Raw genomic sequence first — 18043 nt, forward strand, 5'->3', positions numbered from 1 at the left:
TTGCTGGGTCATATGGTAGCTCCATCTTTAGTAGCTTGAGGCACCTCCACATAGTTTTCCACAGTGGTTGGATGAGTTTGCATTCCCACTAGTAGAGTAGGAGAGTTCCTTTTCCTGCACATCCTTGCCAACATTTGTTGTTCCCGGTTATTTATTTATTTATTTTAAAAAGAGTTATTTATTTATACATACAAGAACTGGGGGTACACAGGGGAGTGGGGGGTGAGAAGACCCACCAGAGACAGAGCTGGGAGCAGAACAGATGGACCGACTGAAATACATGCTGAGGGGAGCAGTGGGCAAGTCAGGAGAGGTCTGCTGCGCCATGTGGGTCACCTCCCTTGCTGGGGATTGAACTCTTGCTGCAGTGGCTGTGGATAGCTTCATAGTGCTGCATTTTAACCCCTTGCACCACCAGGGAGGCCCCATTCCCTGTTTATTTTTTAATATGAGCCATTCTCACTGGTGTAAGGTGGTGTCTCATTGTGGTTTTGATTTGCATTTCCCTGGTTATAAGTGATGTTGAACATTTTCTCATATACTTGTTGGCCATTTGCATTTCCTCTTTGGAAAAGTGTCTGTTTAGCTCTTCTGCTCATTTTTTGACTGGATTGTTTACTTTGCTTTTGCTGAATTGTATGAGATTTTTGTAGATCTTTGTGATCAGACCCACATCATTTGTATAAGGTGCAAAAATTTTCTCCCAATCAGTAGGGTGTCTCTTTGTTTTGGTTCATATCTCTTTTGCTGTATAGACGTTTTTAAGTAATCCCAGCTGTTTATCTTTTCCTTCACTTTCTTTGCTTTGAAGGATGAGTTTTTAAAGATGTTACTGAGATGTATGTCATGGAGTGTTTTGCTTATATTTTCTTCTATATATTTTATGGTTTCAGGTCTTATGTTAAAGTCTTTTATCCATTTTGAGTTGTTTTTTGTGTGTGGTGTGAGGTAGTAGTCTAGTATCATTTTTTTGCATGTGGTGGTCCAGTTTTCCTAGCACCATTTGTTGAACAAACTGTCCTTTTTCCATTGTATATTCTTTGCTCATTCATCAAAGTTTAGTTGTCCATATATGTGTGGCTTTATTTCTGGGTTTTCTATTTGATTCCATTGGTCTGTGTTCAGCACCATACTGTTTTAATTATTATGGTTTTGTAGTATAGCTTGAAGTCTGGGCAAGTGATACTTCCATTTTCCTTCTTTTTTAGTCAGGAGACCCTTGTATGCCCATTTTATTTTTATTTTTAATTTTTTTCAATCCGAGTAGGTCAATGCAACCATCACTCAATAATCTCTTTTATTTTAATGTTGGTTTTTTTGACACTTGCTTTGGAATTGCTCTTGCTGCTTTTATTTATTTAATTAATTTATTTTCTTTTAAAAATATTTATTTATTTGTGCATACTGGGGTACAGGCCAGAGGTGTGGGGAGTGAGATTCACCAGAAACAAGGTGGGGAACAGAACAGGTAGACTGACTGAAATACATTGCTGAGGGGAGCAGCGGGCGAGACAGGAGAGGTCTGCTGTGCCATGTAGGTAGTTCCCCGGCAGGCTGGGGATAGAACTCATGCTGCAGAGGCTGCAGATAGCATCATAGTGCTGTGCTTAACCCCTTGTGCCACCAGGGAGGCCCTATTTATTTGTTTTCTTACATTACTGTTCATTTTGTATAATATTTGATTTCTCCACTCATGTGTAGCCCCATAAATCTCCCACCACCACCACATCACCAGTGAACCATCACTATAGCCCCTTGTGCTCTTCCCTCTCCCATTTTGACTCATTTCTCTCCTCCTCACCTGCTGTATGACTCAGATCTATAGTTTGCCTACAATATCTCTCTCTCTCCCCCCCCCCACCCGCCTCTCTCTCTCCCTCTCCCTCTTTCTCTTTATGGTGAATTTTAAAATTCAAATATAAGACTAAAAGAATTGTCAAAGTGTCTAGGGGTGTCCCAGAGCTCCAGACATGAGCACTTTTTCTTCCCTCTTAGCTGCACTCAACTAATAGTTCTGAGACCCAGAGGGCATAATGCAAACACAATTTTGTCTGCTGCAATGGATTTTTTCTAGTGGGTGCTTTTTAGCTCCTAAGAGCTCCTTCTTGGGGGGCCTCCCTGGAGGCGCACAGGTTAAAGTTTCAGTGCTATCAAGCTATCACCAGCCACTATGGCTTGAATTTGATCCCTGGCTCACTTCTCCTGTCTTACCCACTGCTCCCCTCAGCAGTGTGTTTCAGTGCATCTGCCTGTTCTGCTCCCCACTGTCTCTGGTGAATCTTCTCACCCCCAAAACCTCTGACGTACACCCCAGTTCTTGTATGAATAAATAAATAAATAAAATAACTCTTTAAAGAAAAAGCGCTCCCTCTTGGACTGATATTTAAAAATACTTGTGACATGATTAGGGGAGTTAATATATAAAAATCTTACAAAGGTGCACAGAATAAACCCTAGATAAATAACTATTTTTATGAGATGCAGATGTGACTAAAGAGAAAAAAGATTTCTCTTTAATACTTAGCGAGAAATAAAGATAGCTAAATTGAAAAATAAGAGGAGTATGTATAGTTGGGTTGATTTAAAAATCATAATTATCCATCAAGTTTGCCTTGAAATGAAAGATTACAATCCATCAGAAATTGCTGACTTCCTTGTTCATGAAGAATTTTAGCAAGTGTCTGCCTCTGGTGCATCCTCTCACCCCCTGCACCTCTGGCCCGTACCCCAGTTCTTGTATACATAAATAAATAAATCTAAAAAAAATTTAACAAATGTCTTTCTTATTCTGTCATGCATTAATTTATTAAGTGTTTAGTAAAGCTGGGAATTGTTTTAAGTTCCCAGGGATCCAGTGAATAAAAACAAAAAAACAAAAAACAAAGGCACCAAAATTCCCTGACAGTGTGATCATCTCCATGCTGTAAAGGCAGGCCCTAGAAATTTTCCTATTACAAAAAAATTTCATCTTTATTTTATGTCCATAATTTCCTTCCACGCCCCTGACGACTTACAGCTGAAGGGAATATAGACATTGATGAAGCTTAAGCCAAACTTTACCTCATTCTGAGACCAGCGTTGTAAAATGTGAAAGGGAAAAAAAGAAAGGCAAGGCAAGTGGTGGAACATGGTTCATTGCTAAGCCTTTCATAAATCACACAGAGGATCAAGGTGCTAAAACGAATGTTGAAATAAACAGGTCTAGCAAGAATTCCTGCTTTCGTTTTTTTATCATCTTCCAAAATTTAAAAAGAACCTGCGCCATGTGGCTATTCTTTTAGGGTTAGTAACAGCATGAGAAATGTCCCTTCCAAGCTGATTTGCCTGAAGGTTCTTTTAGAAATGCTAAGTTGCTTGGGCAGTGGCTTAGGAGGGTCTACATCTTAATGATTTATTTGGCAACAAAAAAAAGTTTTTGATACCCACCCAAGGTTATGTATTTTGAGAAATAGTCTACAAAGCCAGAATAATTATTCAAGTAATAAAAATTTCTTCCCATTTTAAAATCAATTAGCATGTGAAACATGTTTTATCACACTGGTTAAATTAGCCGAAAGCAAAGAGAGCTTTGGCTAGCCTGATCAATTTTACCGTCCTCCTACCATTTCCATTACTGACTTTTGGAAATACGTTGTCTTCTATCCTTCTCCCCCACCTTTTTTTATTGTTATTATTTTTTAAGATTTATTTATTTGTACAGAACTGGGGTACAGTAGGAGGCACGGGACGGTGATAGGATTCACCTGAGAGGAGAAAAGAACAGGCAGAGCTACTGAATTACACTGCTGAGGGGAGCAGCGGGCAAGACAGGAGAGGTCTGCCGCGCCACGTAGGTTTCTCCCTGGCCGGGGCTGGGAATCGAACCGGCACTGCAAAGGCTGTAGACAGCTTCACAGTGCGGCGCTCAACCCGCTGCGCCACCGGGGAGGCCCTATCCTTCCCCTTTCCTTTCCTTTTATTTTATGGGTCTCGGTGTCGGAAAACGAGGTCGTGGGACAAGAACAGAATGAAAGAGGAACCATAACCTGCAGAAAGGCACTTCACGCCTCTGTCAGGTAAATCCCACAGGCGCGGAGAAGCTCCTCCCAGCCCCGCCCACGTCCGGCCGCGCGCGCACTCAGCTCCGCCCATCCCGCCCCGCCCATCTACCCCGTCTACGTGAGCGCACGGCCGAGAGAGGTCCTCGCTGCAACTCCGCAGTCAGCCACGGGGTGGCGATAGCGACGCCAGAGCCCGAGGAACTTCCCCCGCCGTGAGGCAGCGGAAGCGGAAAGGGCGGGACCGGAGGCGCACGTTGCGTCAGCACGCGGAGAGGTCGGGCCGGGCGCTTCCTGCGCTCGTTGGCGGTACCTGCCTTGGATGGCAGAATTCGGTCCTCATGGCAGAGATAATTCAGGAACGCATTGAAGATCGTCTCCCCGAATTGGAACAGCTGGAACGCATTGGACTGTTCAGCCATAAGGAGATTAAGTGAGGGAGCGGGCGGGGAAGCGCCGGGGCGGTCTGAGGGGCGGTTGGGGCGCGTGTGTCGGGGGCGCGGGGAGGCAGGACGGCGGGGGCAGTTGAATTACTCACTTTCCCGACTTGGTGGAAGCCCATTTTCGGATTTTGATGAAGCCCAGAATTTATTTCTTTTGCATTGCGAGGTGTGCCGTCCGTTTACCCATCAAACATACTGACGGCTTTTCGTGGAGTTAGGTCTTGGGGCTATAAAGGGGATAAAACCGGGTGGTTCTCCTTAAGTTAACATACCCTGGGCTTCGTGGGAAACCCTGATTACAGTGAAGTCCACTGTAAGGTGATTGGGAGGAGTGAGTAAATCTTTATAACGAGACTTAAAAGATGGGGGCCGTTTAATTCGGTTGCCTAGATCCTAGACAGCAACGCCTGGTACATAGTTGGCATTCAGTAGTTTGTTAAGTTTACTGTGATCATCTCTCCTTCTCCCCCCTTAAGGACCCCCCCCCCCGCGATCATTTCTTGAATTTGCAATGACTGAATTCAATAATGCGATGACTGGGCGTGGGGGGAGGGGTGGGTTAAACATTTGTTAGTGGAAAGAAACAGTGCATGGGTTCTTGATGAGCGCTCAATAAATGTTGCTACCATTAAGTAGGGTTGTTTTTTTTAGATTGGTCTTGCATATCTTGCGTTAAACTCTCCTTATATGTTCGCCTAATGTATGTTCTTTGCCTAAAAAGGTGAATCTTCTCCCGTTACGTCTTGCAATAATAGTCAACTTTCTAGAGATAATCTAGATTTCTTCCTTTTTAAAACAAATCTGCATGTTGAAAACTCAGAAATAAGAGGAATTTAAGAAAGATGTGATTATTATTAAAACCTAAATGTCCTGAGTTTGAAGAAAGTTAAATCATTACTAATACCACACGTAACTAATTTAAAGTACTAACATTATTTGCTTTGCTGGTGGGAATGTCAGTGGTCATGGCAACTGATAAAGGATTATGGGGTATTTATTATGTATTTTGGTAAATAAGCTTTTTGCATATATTACAAACAGGTTTGTTATTTGATTGTATTAAACAAAAAAATCTCAAAGTTATTTAATTTTTCCTTTTTTAAACTTTTGCTCTTTAAAAGTTATATTTTAAATGACTTATTTTCCAGGGCTATCATTAAGAAGGCTTCGGATCTAGAATACAAAATACAGCGAAGAGCTCTTTTTAAGGAGGACTTTATCAATTATGTTCAAGTAAGTGAATAATTTTACTATTTAATCTCACAAATTTTAAATGAGTTATAGAATGGTAGTTTAGGGGCCTCCTTGGTGGTACAGGGGTTAAAGTCAGCATTATCAAGCTATTGCCAGCCTGTGCAGCATGAGTTGATCCCATATGGTGCAGCAGACCTCTCCTGTCTCACCGGCTGCTCCCTTCAGTGTATTTCAGTAGATTTGCCTGTTCTGCTCCTCACTTTTGTCTCTGGTGAATCCTCTCACCCCTGACACCTCTGGCCTATATCCCAGTTCTTCTATGCATAAATATATAAAAATAAATCTTTTTTTAAAAAAGAAATGGTAGCTAATGTCAGTTTTCTACAATATTTATTTATTTTTGGATTTTTTTAATTTATGCATACAAGAACTGGTGTATAAGCCAGAGGTGTGGGGGTGGGGTGAGAGAATTCACCAGAGACAGAGTGGGGCACAGAACAGGCAGATCTATTGAAATAAATTGCTGAGGGGAATAGCTGGCGAGGCAGGAGAGGTCTGCTGCGCCATGTGGGTCATCTCCCTGGCCACTGATCGAAGTGGTGCTGCAGTGGCTGGCGATAGCTGGATAGAGCTGTCTTTAACCCCTGCACCACCAGGGAGGCCCTCTACACTATTTTACAACTGATACTTAGGTAAATTTTGAGTAGAAATAGAGGTGATTTGGGAGTAGCATCGTTATTCTAAAGGCTTTAGTTGTTGGCAAGCTGAATTCCTTATTTCCCCATCTATGATTAGTAGATCAGAGACTGCCAGGATTTTAGCAAGGGATTCGTGGTTGGGGGCAGTAGAGGGTGGATAAAGGAGAGTGAGTTTGATGATAGTAGTTTATTGCAAAGTTAGTAATTAGGTATCTCTCAGTCTGTCTACTTAGAAAGAGATGTGCTGCAAGATTCTTCAGTCCTGTAAGTTAATGAAAGAGTCAAATGAAGATACAATATACATGGAAGATCAGTTTTAAGATGGGTGCAAATAATAATACGTTGAAAGAGAAAGTAAGAATTGAGAAAGAACTCAGTAATAAGAGGAAATAATATAAGAAGAAAAGTACTGAGCTTAGTTGAAAAAGAAAATAACAGAACAAATGACATACAAGACCTGGCTAAGGATCTTCTTTTTATTTTTTTTTTAAGATTTATTTATTTATTTATACAGGCACTGGGTACAGTCAGAAGCGCGGGAGGGTGAGAGAATTCACCAGAGCCAGAGCAGGGAGCAGAACAGGCAGACCGACGAAATACACTGCTGAGGGGAGCAGCGGGGCGGCAGGAGAGGTCTGTCGTGCCGTGGGGGGCCCTCGCCGGCAGCCGGGGATCGAACCGGTGCTGCAGAGGCTGCGGGCAGCTTCGCAGCCTAGCACTCAACCGCTGTGCCACTGGGGAGGCCCTAAGGATCTTCTTTTTAGAAGAGGTTTTCGGGGTAGACTGCCAATTTGAAATGAGCAAAAAACATATGTAAATAAATTGGATCCAATTGACTACGTTAATAAAAAAAGGAATGTCGGGTAAGTTAACTGAGCAGAAGACATAGCAGACAGTGGGCTCTCATAAGATAATGGTTTGGGGGAAAAGTGTTTTGTCTTATCAAGCTATGTTTGGAATTTTGTGTAAAGTTCAGGACTACCTTTTAAGAAGGCATTTGAGAGGTTGCTTGGAAGGCAGCCAGGTGGAAACATTGTTCTAGGAGGAACTGTTGAAGGAAATGGAGATGTTTAACCTTAAGAATTCTTAAGAAGTAGGAAGTAATTTCACTCTTTAAATATTTGAAGAGCTAGATAATTATTAGGTTGACTTGTTTACTTTTAGAGAGCATTAATGAATTAAGTAAATAGATTAAAAACAAACATACACACTTAATGACTTACATAAATCCCCCCTCCCCCCTACTGCATACAACCACATAATACAAGACACAAGTGGCATTTTGTTTTTTATTATTACCTTTTTTATTGAAGTAATGTTGCATTATAACATAAGTTTCAGAGGTGCATCATTAAAAATCAAACATGTGTATGTACTACATTAAATTCACCAGTAAAGTTCAGTTCTAGGGCCTCCCCTGGTGGCGCAGCGGTTGAGTGCTGGGCTGCGAGGCTGCCCGCAGCCTCTGTAGCGCCAATTCGATCGCCGGCAGCTGGCGAGGGTCCCACATGGCAGGACAGACATCTGCCACGCCCGCTGCTCCCCTCAGCAGTGTATTTCATCGGTCTGCCTGTTCTTTTCCCCGCTCTGGCTCTGGTGAATTCTCTCACCCTCCTGTGCTTCTGACTGTACCCAGTGCTTGCATAAATAAATAAATAAATCTTTGGGAAAAAAAAAAAAAAAAAGGAAGTCCAGTTCTATTCTTCACCAAACGATTCACCCTTTTTATCCAGTTTAGCTCCCTTCTCCCTTCCCTTTTGGTAACCACTAATTGGTTCTGTAGTCTAAAAGTTTATTTTTCTTTTATTTAGTCTGTCCATATGTTTGTTTCTCTATATACCACTTGAGTGAAAACATGCAGTGTTTTTTTTTCCTTCTTACTTATTTCCCTAAGCATAGCAACTTAGTAAAGTTAGTTTTCTAGGTCAATCCATGTTATTGTAAATGAAAGGGTTTCATCTTTTTGTAATAGTTGAGTAGTGCTCTAGTGTATGTACACCACATCTTCTTTATCCAATAATCTGTCTGTTGGCACTTAGGTTGTTTCACCTCTGGCTACTATAAGTAATGCTGCAATAAATATGGGTGTATGTTTTTGAGTTAGTGTTTTTGTATTTTGGGGTGTAAATACCCAGATGTGGAATAACTTGTTTGTATGGAATTTCTAGTTTTAATATTTTTTTAAAGATTTATTTATTTATACAAGAACCAGGGTATAGGCCAGATGCGCAGGAGGGTGAGCGGATTCACCAGAGACAGAGTGGGGAACAGAACAGGCAGACTGATGAAATACACTGCTGAGGGGAGCAGCGGGCGAGACAGGAGAGGTCTGCTGCGCCATGTGGGACGCTTGCTGGTCGGCTGGGATTGAAATGGTACTGCAGAGGCTGTGGACAGCTTCACAGCACTGCGCTCAACCACCTGCGCCACCAGGGGAGGCCCTCTAGTTTTAATTTTTTTTATTTTTAAAGATTTTATTTATTTATACAAGCACTGGGCACAGTCAGAAGTGCGGGAGGGTGAGAGAATTCACCAGAGCCAGAGTGGGGAGCAGAACAGGCAGACGACGAAATACACTGCTGAGGGGAGCAGCAGGCGCGGCAGGAGAGGTCTGTCGCACCATGTGGGACCCTTGCTGGCGACCGGGGATCGAACTGGTGGGGATCGAACTGCGGGCAGCTTTGCAGCCCAGTGCTCAACCACTGCGCCACCAGGGGAGGCCCTCTAGTTTTGATTTTTAAGGAGTCTTCATGTTGCTCTCCATAATGACTACACCAGTTTACATTCTCACAAGTGGCATTTTAAATCATTGGGGATCTGTTATCCACTGTGTAAAAAGCAAAATTAGGTCCCTTCCTCACATAATACATAAAAGTAAATTCCTGCTGAATGAAAAGCTGAATTTCCTTTTAGGGGGAAAACTTTTAAATCTTTTACAAAAATTATGAAAAAGTGATTTAACGTAGGGAAATTTTTTAAAAAATAAATGAGACTGAAGGCACAAATCTGAAGAGAAGATTGATTTAACTGTACTAAAAGTAAAAAATTTTGTGTGCAGTAAGAGACATCATAATATGAAGAGACAGCCACTAAACGGCAGAAAATGTTTGTAACACAGTCTAGAATAAAGAACTTCAGATTAAGAAGAAAGTGACGAAGAACTAGAAAAATATAAACATGCAATTCACAAAGGAGAAACATTCACGACATTAGCCTCATTGGTAATCAAGTAAATGTGGATTAAAACCAGGGTGCACTATGACATATCTATTATTAGCAAACATTTTGTATTTAATTTTATCGGTATAATTTAATATTATCGGTATAATTGGTATGACCACTTTGGAGAGCACTTTGGTAATGTCTCATACACTTGAAAATGCATGTACCATATGGCCCAGCAATTTAATTTACTCAGTTATATAGCAAATTGTGAGTATTGGTATATGTGCATAGTAATGATTTGATCTGATAAGGTACAGCAATATTTAAGCAGACAAAAATTTGCCTTGAGGAACTTACATACTAGTGGTAGAAGTGGGTCTATGCCCTGGAAAAGTTGCTGCATATATCTGTGAGAAGATATGTGTAAGAGTATTACAGCTTTTTGTAATACAGTAATCAGAAGCAGTAGTAGATAAGTAAACAGCACATTTAACATTGTACAATTGCTGGAGGCCAGCTCCAGTAAAGTGTCATGTCAGGATCCCCGCAAGGACAAGACAGTGTTGGCGAAGTGGAGGGGGGAAATGAGGTAGATGAGGTAGTGAGGAGACACTGACACTTGATCAGGGTGCAGACATCTCCTGCTGATAGCCCCAGGAGGGCTTTATTTATACAGCAGAAATTTTTTACTTGATCATTACATCATGCAATCATGATTGATTTTATTTTTACATTGTTTCAGAAATTATTAATGATCATTAACAGTGCACAATCCTTTTTTTAATTTTCCCAGTCTATGATTAACTTGGTCACTTGGTTACATTAACTTGGTTACATTATTTCCCTAGGTGATGTATGTTATTCAGAAAATAGAAACAGGTGCTACACACAACTTGATTTATGCAGTCAAGCTAGGTAACTAAAACAAGGCTAATCAGGCACTGTAAGAGCCAGGGTGGCTTCTTATTTTCTATATAGAACCAAAGGGTCCCAGTACCATGGGAACAATATGTGGTTTGTTTCTCTCATACCATTTTACCTCCTGGGGCACCTCAGGGCCTTCTCTAGTGGGGACTTTTACCGGGCTCAGTTCCATCAGTTCTATCAAGCGTGGTTTCTTAAAGAACTCAATGTTACTCATGGTAACTGAATTACAAATTGGAGGACGTGGAGAATTATTGGAAACCCTTTCATTATCAATCATGTTGGAAGGTACATTTCTCAAACTACTGAAGTGTGCATACCGTAACTGGCATTGATGCCAGTACTCATTGTGTTACTCTGAAGCTTATAGAAAATTTCCATGGTTACAATAACTGCCACAAACAAATGAAAGGAAGTAGCAGGAGCCAGCTATGGAGTTTTCTGACTTTTCAGAAATTTCCCCCATGCCCGGACCTTGTCAGACAACATGAGTAGCATGGCCCGTGCCATACAGTCAAATATTATACAGCAGTTTAAATGAGTTTGAATTCCATGTCAGCAAGGGTGTATCTAAAGACATCATGTTGAATAAAAATATGGATTAATGGGTACAGTATGATACCATTCATGTAAAGTTTAAAAAGCTTTCAAGGTAGAATTGTAATAAAGTTCAAAGTCATGCTTGGAAATGGTAAATAGCAGTGTCAGAATGGGAGGGAGTGGAGTAAATCTGGCATGTTACATAGGGACTTAATTCTAAAAAAGATTTGAAATGTAAAACACAGGTTTTAAAGTAGCTGTATGGTAGCTGTATGGGTGTTCTGTGTGCTTGAACTAGTTCATAAAACAGTTTTTTAAAAAAGATTATTTATGCATACAAGAACCAGGGTGTAGGGCAGAGGTGGGGGGGGGAAGGGAGAGTGTTTGAGAGGATTCACCAGAGACAGTGGGGAGCAGAATAGGCAGATCTACTGAAAGACAGTGCTGAGGAGAGCAGCGGGTGAGACAGGAGAGGTCCGCTGTGCTATATGGGTTAGCTCCCTGGTTGGGGGTCAAGCTTGTGCTGCAGTGCCATTTTTTTTTTCTTTTTTTAAGATTTATTTATTTATGTATACGAGAACAGGGATACAGGCCAGAGGTGCGAGGGGTGAGAGGATTCACTAGAGACAGAGGGGAAAAGAACAGGCAGATTGACTGAAATACACTGCTGAGGGGAGCAGCAGGTGAGACAGGAGAGGTCTGCTGCGCCATGTGGGTTGTCCCTGGCCGGGGATCGAACTAGTGCTGCAGTGGCTGTGGATAACTTTGAACGCGTGCTGCAGTGGCTGTGGATAGCTTCTTAACGCCTTGTGCCACCAGGGAGGCCCCTTCATAAAACAATTTTTATTTTTTATTTATTTTTTTTTTAAGATTTATTTATTTATGCATACAAGAGCAGGGGTACAGGCCAGAGATGCCGGGGCGGGTGGCAAGAAGATTCACCAGAGACAGAGTGGGTAACAGAACAGGCAGACTGACTGAAGTACACTGCTGAGGGAGGCACCGGGCGAGACAGGAGAGGTCTGCTGTGCCATGTGGGATGCGCCCTGGCTGGCCAGGGATCGAACTCGTGCTGCAGAGGCTGTGAATTGCTTATAGTGTGGTGCTTAACCCCTTGTGTCACCAGGGAGGCCCCATAAAGTTTTTAAATGAAACATGCAACCTTGTGAGATCCCGAGCTTTTTAATAGTCTTCAAACCAAGGCTTAAAAAGAGGGCTCATACAGTAGTGATTTTTAAGAGCTCTTAGGGTTCTAAGTGGGCAGGGAGGGAAAGCCAATTAGATTTGTCACCCCTGTTGCCTATTTCAGAAATTACCATTGTTTATTTGCTTGTGCATTACCTTAAGATTTTTGAATGATAATTTACTAAAAGTTGGAAAACACTGTTGTAGACCAGAAAATTTGATGTTATCTTATAAATCTTATGGTTTCAGTAACATGTTTTCTTTGTATTTGAGATATATATAAACTTATCATATATGGGAATTTTGCAGATGTAAGGTGAATTCTTATGAATCCTAGACATTTACTATAAATTATGTTTTTTAGGAATAGATTATCGTGTTTCATATTCAAAATATTTATTTATGATTTTAACTTAAGGTATTTCTGGTACTTAAAAGTTTATAATTTTTTGTGGTATATATTTTTTCTGTAGTACGAAATTAATCTTTTGGAGCTGATTCAGAGACGAAGAACTGTAAGTAAATGATTTTCTGGGAGTTAGAAAAATGTATAATTATGTAGTATAGCCTAGTAGACCTTGGGTTTAGAAGAAGTTGGCACTGATGGGTTATGTAGTCATAATGGGTATTTGTAATTATGTGCTTTCTTTGTCAATACTATTTAATGTTTGAGTAGGAATACTATTTTGGATAAATGTGAGCAAACTGAGTCTTTCTTTTTTATGTCACTTTTTAGCGCATTGGCTATTCATTTAAGAAGGATGAGATTGAGAATTCTATTGTACATCGGGTACAAGGTGTCTTCCGACGTGCTTCAGCAAAATGGAAAGTAAGTGATGAGAGCATCCTTAATTGTAAGCTATTGATAGGAAGATGTATTCTACATATTATGACTTGAATATTCAAATTGCATTGCTCTTTTTTCTTGGGTATTTTGATGTTCTAGTGTTGTCATTACTTGAAACTGGTAAAATCTTTAAATGATAGATTGCAAATTTAATGAAAATTGATTTCATTACCTTTAGTTATTCTGTGAGGATGGTGCTGAAAAAAGTACATAATTAAGTATCAGTAAATTATCTGGGTTTTGTATGAATATATCACTAAGTAAAGTGCACTGAAGACTTGAATGTGGAAGATGAATGGATAGAGTAGGCGCATCATCTCATTTCCTTGGTTTTCTTCAATCTTGGCCTGCAGGAAGTATGTTGCATGGAAAGTACTTTGGATTCCTGGGAATGACAGATTTTGGGTTGTTACAATGTTTGAAACCCTTTAAAAACTGAAATGCATACAATGGATAGGTAACAAATTTTGTCTTGGAGCATGGTAGGTGGGAGTGAGGGGACGATTGAGTTATGGTTAAGAGATCTAAGGCCTTGCTGAGAAGAGCCTAACAGGCTAAGGATGTGGTAACACATTGGATTTGCTAGTATCTGCCCCTTGCTAACAAACAGTTAATTAATGCAGAGGTGTATTAAATGTACATTCAAATTCAGGCAACTTATTACATTGTTTTTATTGCAGGATGATATTCAACTCTGGCTGTCTTATATAGTCTTCTGTAAGAAATGGGTGAGTATTAGGTGGCCCTGTGTTTCTCGCTCTATCTTTTTGGTTAGTCCGGTTAGTCTGTTTTTTAACCTTCATACTTGATTACTGAACTCCCAAGTTTTCTAGGAAGGTGTAGAGTTGATAAATATGAAAAGAAATCAAGAAGGCTGAACTTCTGTGTAATGACATTTGCACAGCCAAATGGCTATATAAATGGCTTCCAAGTTAGCTGAAAAGAAAATTATTTTTATGTGTATTTGTTCAGTGAAGTTGAATTTTATTTTATTTTTTTTAATAGAGGCATGTTTTTATTTATTTATTTGTTTGTTAGTTTTTGTTTTTTATACATGCACTGGTATAGTCAGAAGTGTGGGAGGGTGAGAGAATTCACCAGAGCCAGAGCGGGGAGCAGAGCAGGCAGAAGGACCGAAGTACACTGCTGAGGGGAGCAGCGGGTGGCAGGAGAGGTCTGCGTGCCATGTGGGACCCTCCTTCGGTGGCCCGGGAGCAGCCGGGGATCGAACCGGTGCTGCAGAGGCTGCGGTCAGCTTCGCAACCCAGCGCTTAACCGCTGCGCCACCGGGGAGGCCCGAAGTTGAATTTTATTTATTTATTTTTAAATTTTATAGAGGCATGTTTTTATTTATTTATTTTATTTGTTTGTTTGTTTTGTTTATACATGCACTGGGTATAGTCAGAAGCGCGGGAGGGTGAGAGAATTCACCAGAGCCAGAGCAGGGAGCAGAGCAGGCAGAAGGACCGAAGTACACTGCTGAGGGGAGCAGTGGGCGGCAGGAGAGGTCTGCGTGCCATGTGGGACCCTCCTCCAGTGGCCGGGGAGCAGCCGGGGATCGAACCGGCGCCGCAGAGGCCGCGGGCAGCTTCGCAACCCAGCGCTCAACCGCTGCGCCACCGGGGAGGCCCCGAAGTTGAATTTTAAAAAGATATTTAGGAAGTTCATGTATGGTGTTCAGAGGGGAGAAAGCTATGAGTATGTCTGTATTTGTTAATATGTCTTTAGCAATAGCAGATCTTGTTCTACTGGATTTTAGAGTTGGTAAGTTTTTGGAGTACAGCCCATTTAGAGATTAAGAGCAATGATTTGTCAGTGCAGGAAGTAGATTTGTTTTTTCCTCTTTTACAGGCTACCAAAACTCAACTTAGCAAGGTATACTCTGCCATGTTGGCCATTCATTCGAACAAGCCGGGTATGGTGAAATTCTTGGTCTATCTCTTTTCTATGGTCTATCTCTTATGTAGACTCAAGCCATTTTGGAATTTATTTTGCTTGATAAACCTAAAAGGAATTGTTTTGAGAACATGAGTGTAGGCACATGTGGCCTTGATGGTTTTTATTCCTGAGAGGCTGCCTTTTAACTTACCCTTATCTCCTGTGTACAGGTTATTGTCCCAGATATTGTGTCTGTGATCAAATAGGACTATATTTCATTTTAGTTGTTGGTAACAGAAACCCTTCTCTCCTATGAGGGACATTGTATTTGAAGCAGTCAAATCTGATGGATTTCAAAAACTTAAAGCAGGGAGATGTTAATACATATGTTACAAGAGTGATTTGCACGTAGTTGGTAGTTGTGTTTTGTAAGAAAAAGACTTACCTGTGCGAATGATACATTTTTATAGTGGAGGTGCTCCAAGTATCTATCCTCAAGTATTAGGCTCAAGTAGGCATTTTATCTGATACAAAACTCTAATATGCTATGTTTGCCACTGGTTAATTTGGGATTAGTGGGACAGCATTAGGTGTGTGTCTTTAGCAGAATGTTAGAATATTTTTAACAGTTGAAAGCCTAACTTAGCCGACAGTTTAGATGTGAGGGGATGAGACCATGTGAGTGGGTAGAGGAGCAACTCTGACTTAGAAGACCCATGGATTGGCATAGCTACCAGAGATCCTAGAAAGGACCATGCTCAATTTCAGGAATCACATACACAGGAAAGCCCAAAGCATGACTGTACAAAGTCATCGCCCCCTTAGTTCAGATGTAGTTACCAACCATGGATCATTTTTATCAGAAGCAGTCTTGGCTGGTAATATAGCTCACTTTATTAAGTTTCTAGGGAAATAGCTAGAATGTTAATTAAATGTTAATTTTCCATATAGGACAAAGGTTTTTCTTTTAATTTTTTTAGCAAGTTAATTTCGTTTTTATCATCCTCATCACTATTAAGTAATAAACCAGATGCTCTGTCACTCTCCTTTCTAGCCTTTGCTTTATGGCAGAACCTATTTAAAAATGTTTATTCAAAAGTCCTAGCGATAGTAAAAGATTGTCTATTTATTTTTTAAGATTTATTAATTTATACAAGCACTGGGGTACAGGCCAGAGGCAAGGGAGGGTGAGAGAATTCACCAGAGACAGAGCAAGGAGCAGAACAGGCAGAAGGACTGAAGTACACTGCTGAGGGGAACAGCAGGCGAGACAGGAGAGGTCTGCCTCGCCATGTGGGAATTTCTCTGGCTGGCTGGGAATTGAACCGGTGCTGTGGAGGCTGCGGACAGCTTTACAGCATTGCGTTCAACCCGCTGTGCCACTGGGGAGGCCCCTGATGATCCTATTTTTAAAGTTTAAAAATTTATAGGTTTTATTAACTAATTTTGGTAAGCTTTTCATGCAGATCATATGCTACTTACAGCTTTAATCATATATTCATTTCAAGTAGTTCAATTATTTATTTATTTTAGTTTAATAATTTATGACTCCAAACTCCAAATAACAAATAGGTTAACAGTCTTAGGAACACTTGCTTCCCTATTAGTGTATATTGACTTTGTGTGTCATCCTGAAAAGAAGAGTTGTTGTTACAGTGCTAAAATCTGCAAAGATAATAGCCATGGAAGGCTGAAGATAGGAAAGTACAGAGGACAATTAAATTATCAAGAAATAAAGAAAGGGAAGAATGGACTACTTCATGAGTTAGAGAATTCCTTGCAGGAACTCCATTTCAAGCTTTTACTTTGATTGTTTTCTTTATAACCCAAAATGACTCACACGTACAGAAAACTAGCTTCACTAGTTTTTTTTTTAATTTTTTTTTAAGATTTATTTATTTTTAGATTTATTTATTTTTATACAAGAGCTGGGGTACAGGCCAGAGGTGCGGGAGGGTGAGAGGATTCACCAGAGATAGAGTGGGGAGCAGAACAGGCAGACAGATGGAAAGCACTGCTGAGAGGAGCAGTGGGCGTGACAGGAGAGGTCTGCTGTACCATGTGGGTCACCTCCCTGGGTGGGGATTGAACTCATGCTGCAGTGGCTGTGGATAACTTCATAGTGCTGCATCTTAACCCCTTTCACCACCAGGAAGGCCCTAAAAATTTTTTTGTAAGTCTAGCTCCTAGCAGGTATGATAAGAAATTTACTTTTGAAGTCATTGAAAAAAATATATGAGCTATTTTAAAAATGGAGAAAACAATACTTTCGATTCTAAGGTATATATTTTTTTCAGCATCATGACACTTAAAATTTGTATGTGACTGATGTTGATCTGATGAAAATAGTAACATGTACCTAAGTATACACAGATTAGCTTCAGAATACTTTAATTTTAGATAAAGCAGCAATACTTCATAATTAACCATTAGAAACTCCTTCCTCTTTTGGTAAGACTAACAAACAACAACAACAAAAAACCTTGAGTGTTAAAATTGAAGCATTGTGTTTTTCTTGCCTTACTTAATTTAATTTAATTTATTGAAATGAAGTTTGATGTTTATCATTTGTAGCTTTGTGGATTATGGCCGCCAAATGGGAAATGGAAGATCGCTTATCTTCAGAAAGTGCAAGACAGCTATTTCTTCGGGCTCTGCGATTTCATCCTGAATGCCCAAAACTTTATCAAGAAGTGAGTTGGTGTGCATATAAGATGAGGTAGTGATATCTCAGTTTAGTCCCCGAGAGACTTAGTCTTAATTGTTAAAAATATTTTGAGAAGTTGGGCCTCCCCTGGTGGCGCAGCAGTTGAGCGCTGGGTTGTGAGGCTGCCCACAGCCTCTGCAGCGCCGGCTTGATCCCTGGCCACCGGCGAGGGTCCCACATTAAAAAAAAAAAAAAATTGAGAAATTATATTTAGAATCAGTTCTCTTTGCTATTGGAAGGTTCTTATATGGTGTTATTTGTGTTTTTGAGGCTTCCATCAGTGTCTGTATTTGTATTTCTCATAATGAAGTTAGATTTATTGCATATTCTTATCAGAAGTAGATGGAATTTGTTTATTATAAATAGTACAGAGGAAACGGTTTTATGAAAAGAATAGCAAAGTACGCTTTGTTTTTAGATTTATC

The 18043-nt window shown here is 40.5% G+C and overlaps 1 protein-coding gene across 2 annotated transcripts in view; it reads left to right on the top strand.

The window, feature by feature from the left end:
• The first annotated feature begins 4281 nt into the window (after positions 1-4281).
• The window catches only part of UTP6 (UTP6 small subunit processome component), a 35770-nt gene continuing 22008 nt past the window's right edge, over positions 4282-18043 (top strand). Inside the window, exons 1-7 of one of the 2 annotated variants that reach the window (XM_037492540.2) lie at positions 4282-4470; positions 5629-5713; positions 12660-12701; positions 12923-13015; positions 13714-13761; positions 14885-14948; positions 17486-17604. In XM_037492540.2, the coding sequence (XP_037348437.1) occupies positions 4379-4470; positions 5629-5713; positions 12660-12701; positions 12923-13015; positions 13714-13761; positions 14885-14948; positions 17486-17604 (543 nt within the window). In that variant the 5' untranslated portion in view covers positions 4282-4378. Of the gene's footprint in view, positions 4471-4551; positions 4647-5628; positions 5714-12659; positions 12702-12922; positions 13016-13713; positions 13762-14884; positions 14949-17485; positions 17605-18043 lie in introns of those variants that run through there. The other variant, XM_037492541.2, reaches the window with a different exon arrangement.

The sequence above is a fragment of the Talpa occidentalis genome, unplaced genomic scaffold (genome assembly GCF_014898055.3).
Source record: "Talpa occidentalis isolate TD23 unplaced genomic scaffold, MPIMG_talOcc4v2.1 talOcc4.7, whole genome shotgun sequence".
Taxonomy (NCBI): Eukaryota; Metazoa; Chordata; class Mammalia; order Eulipotyphla; family Talpidae; genus Talpa; species Talpa occidentalis.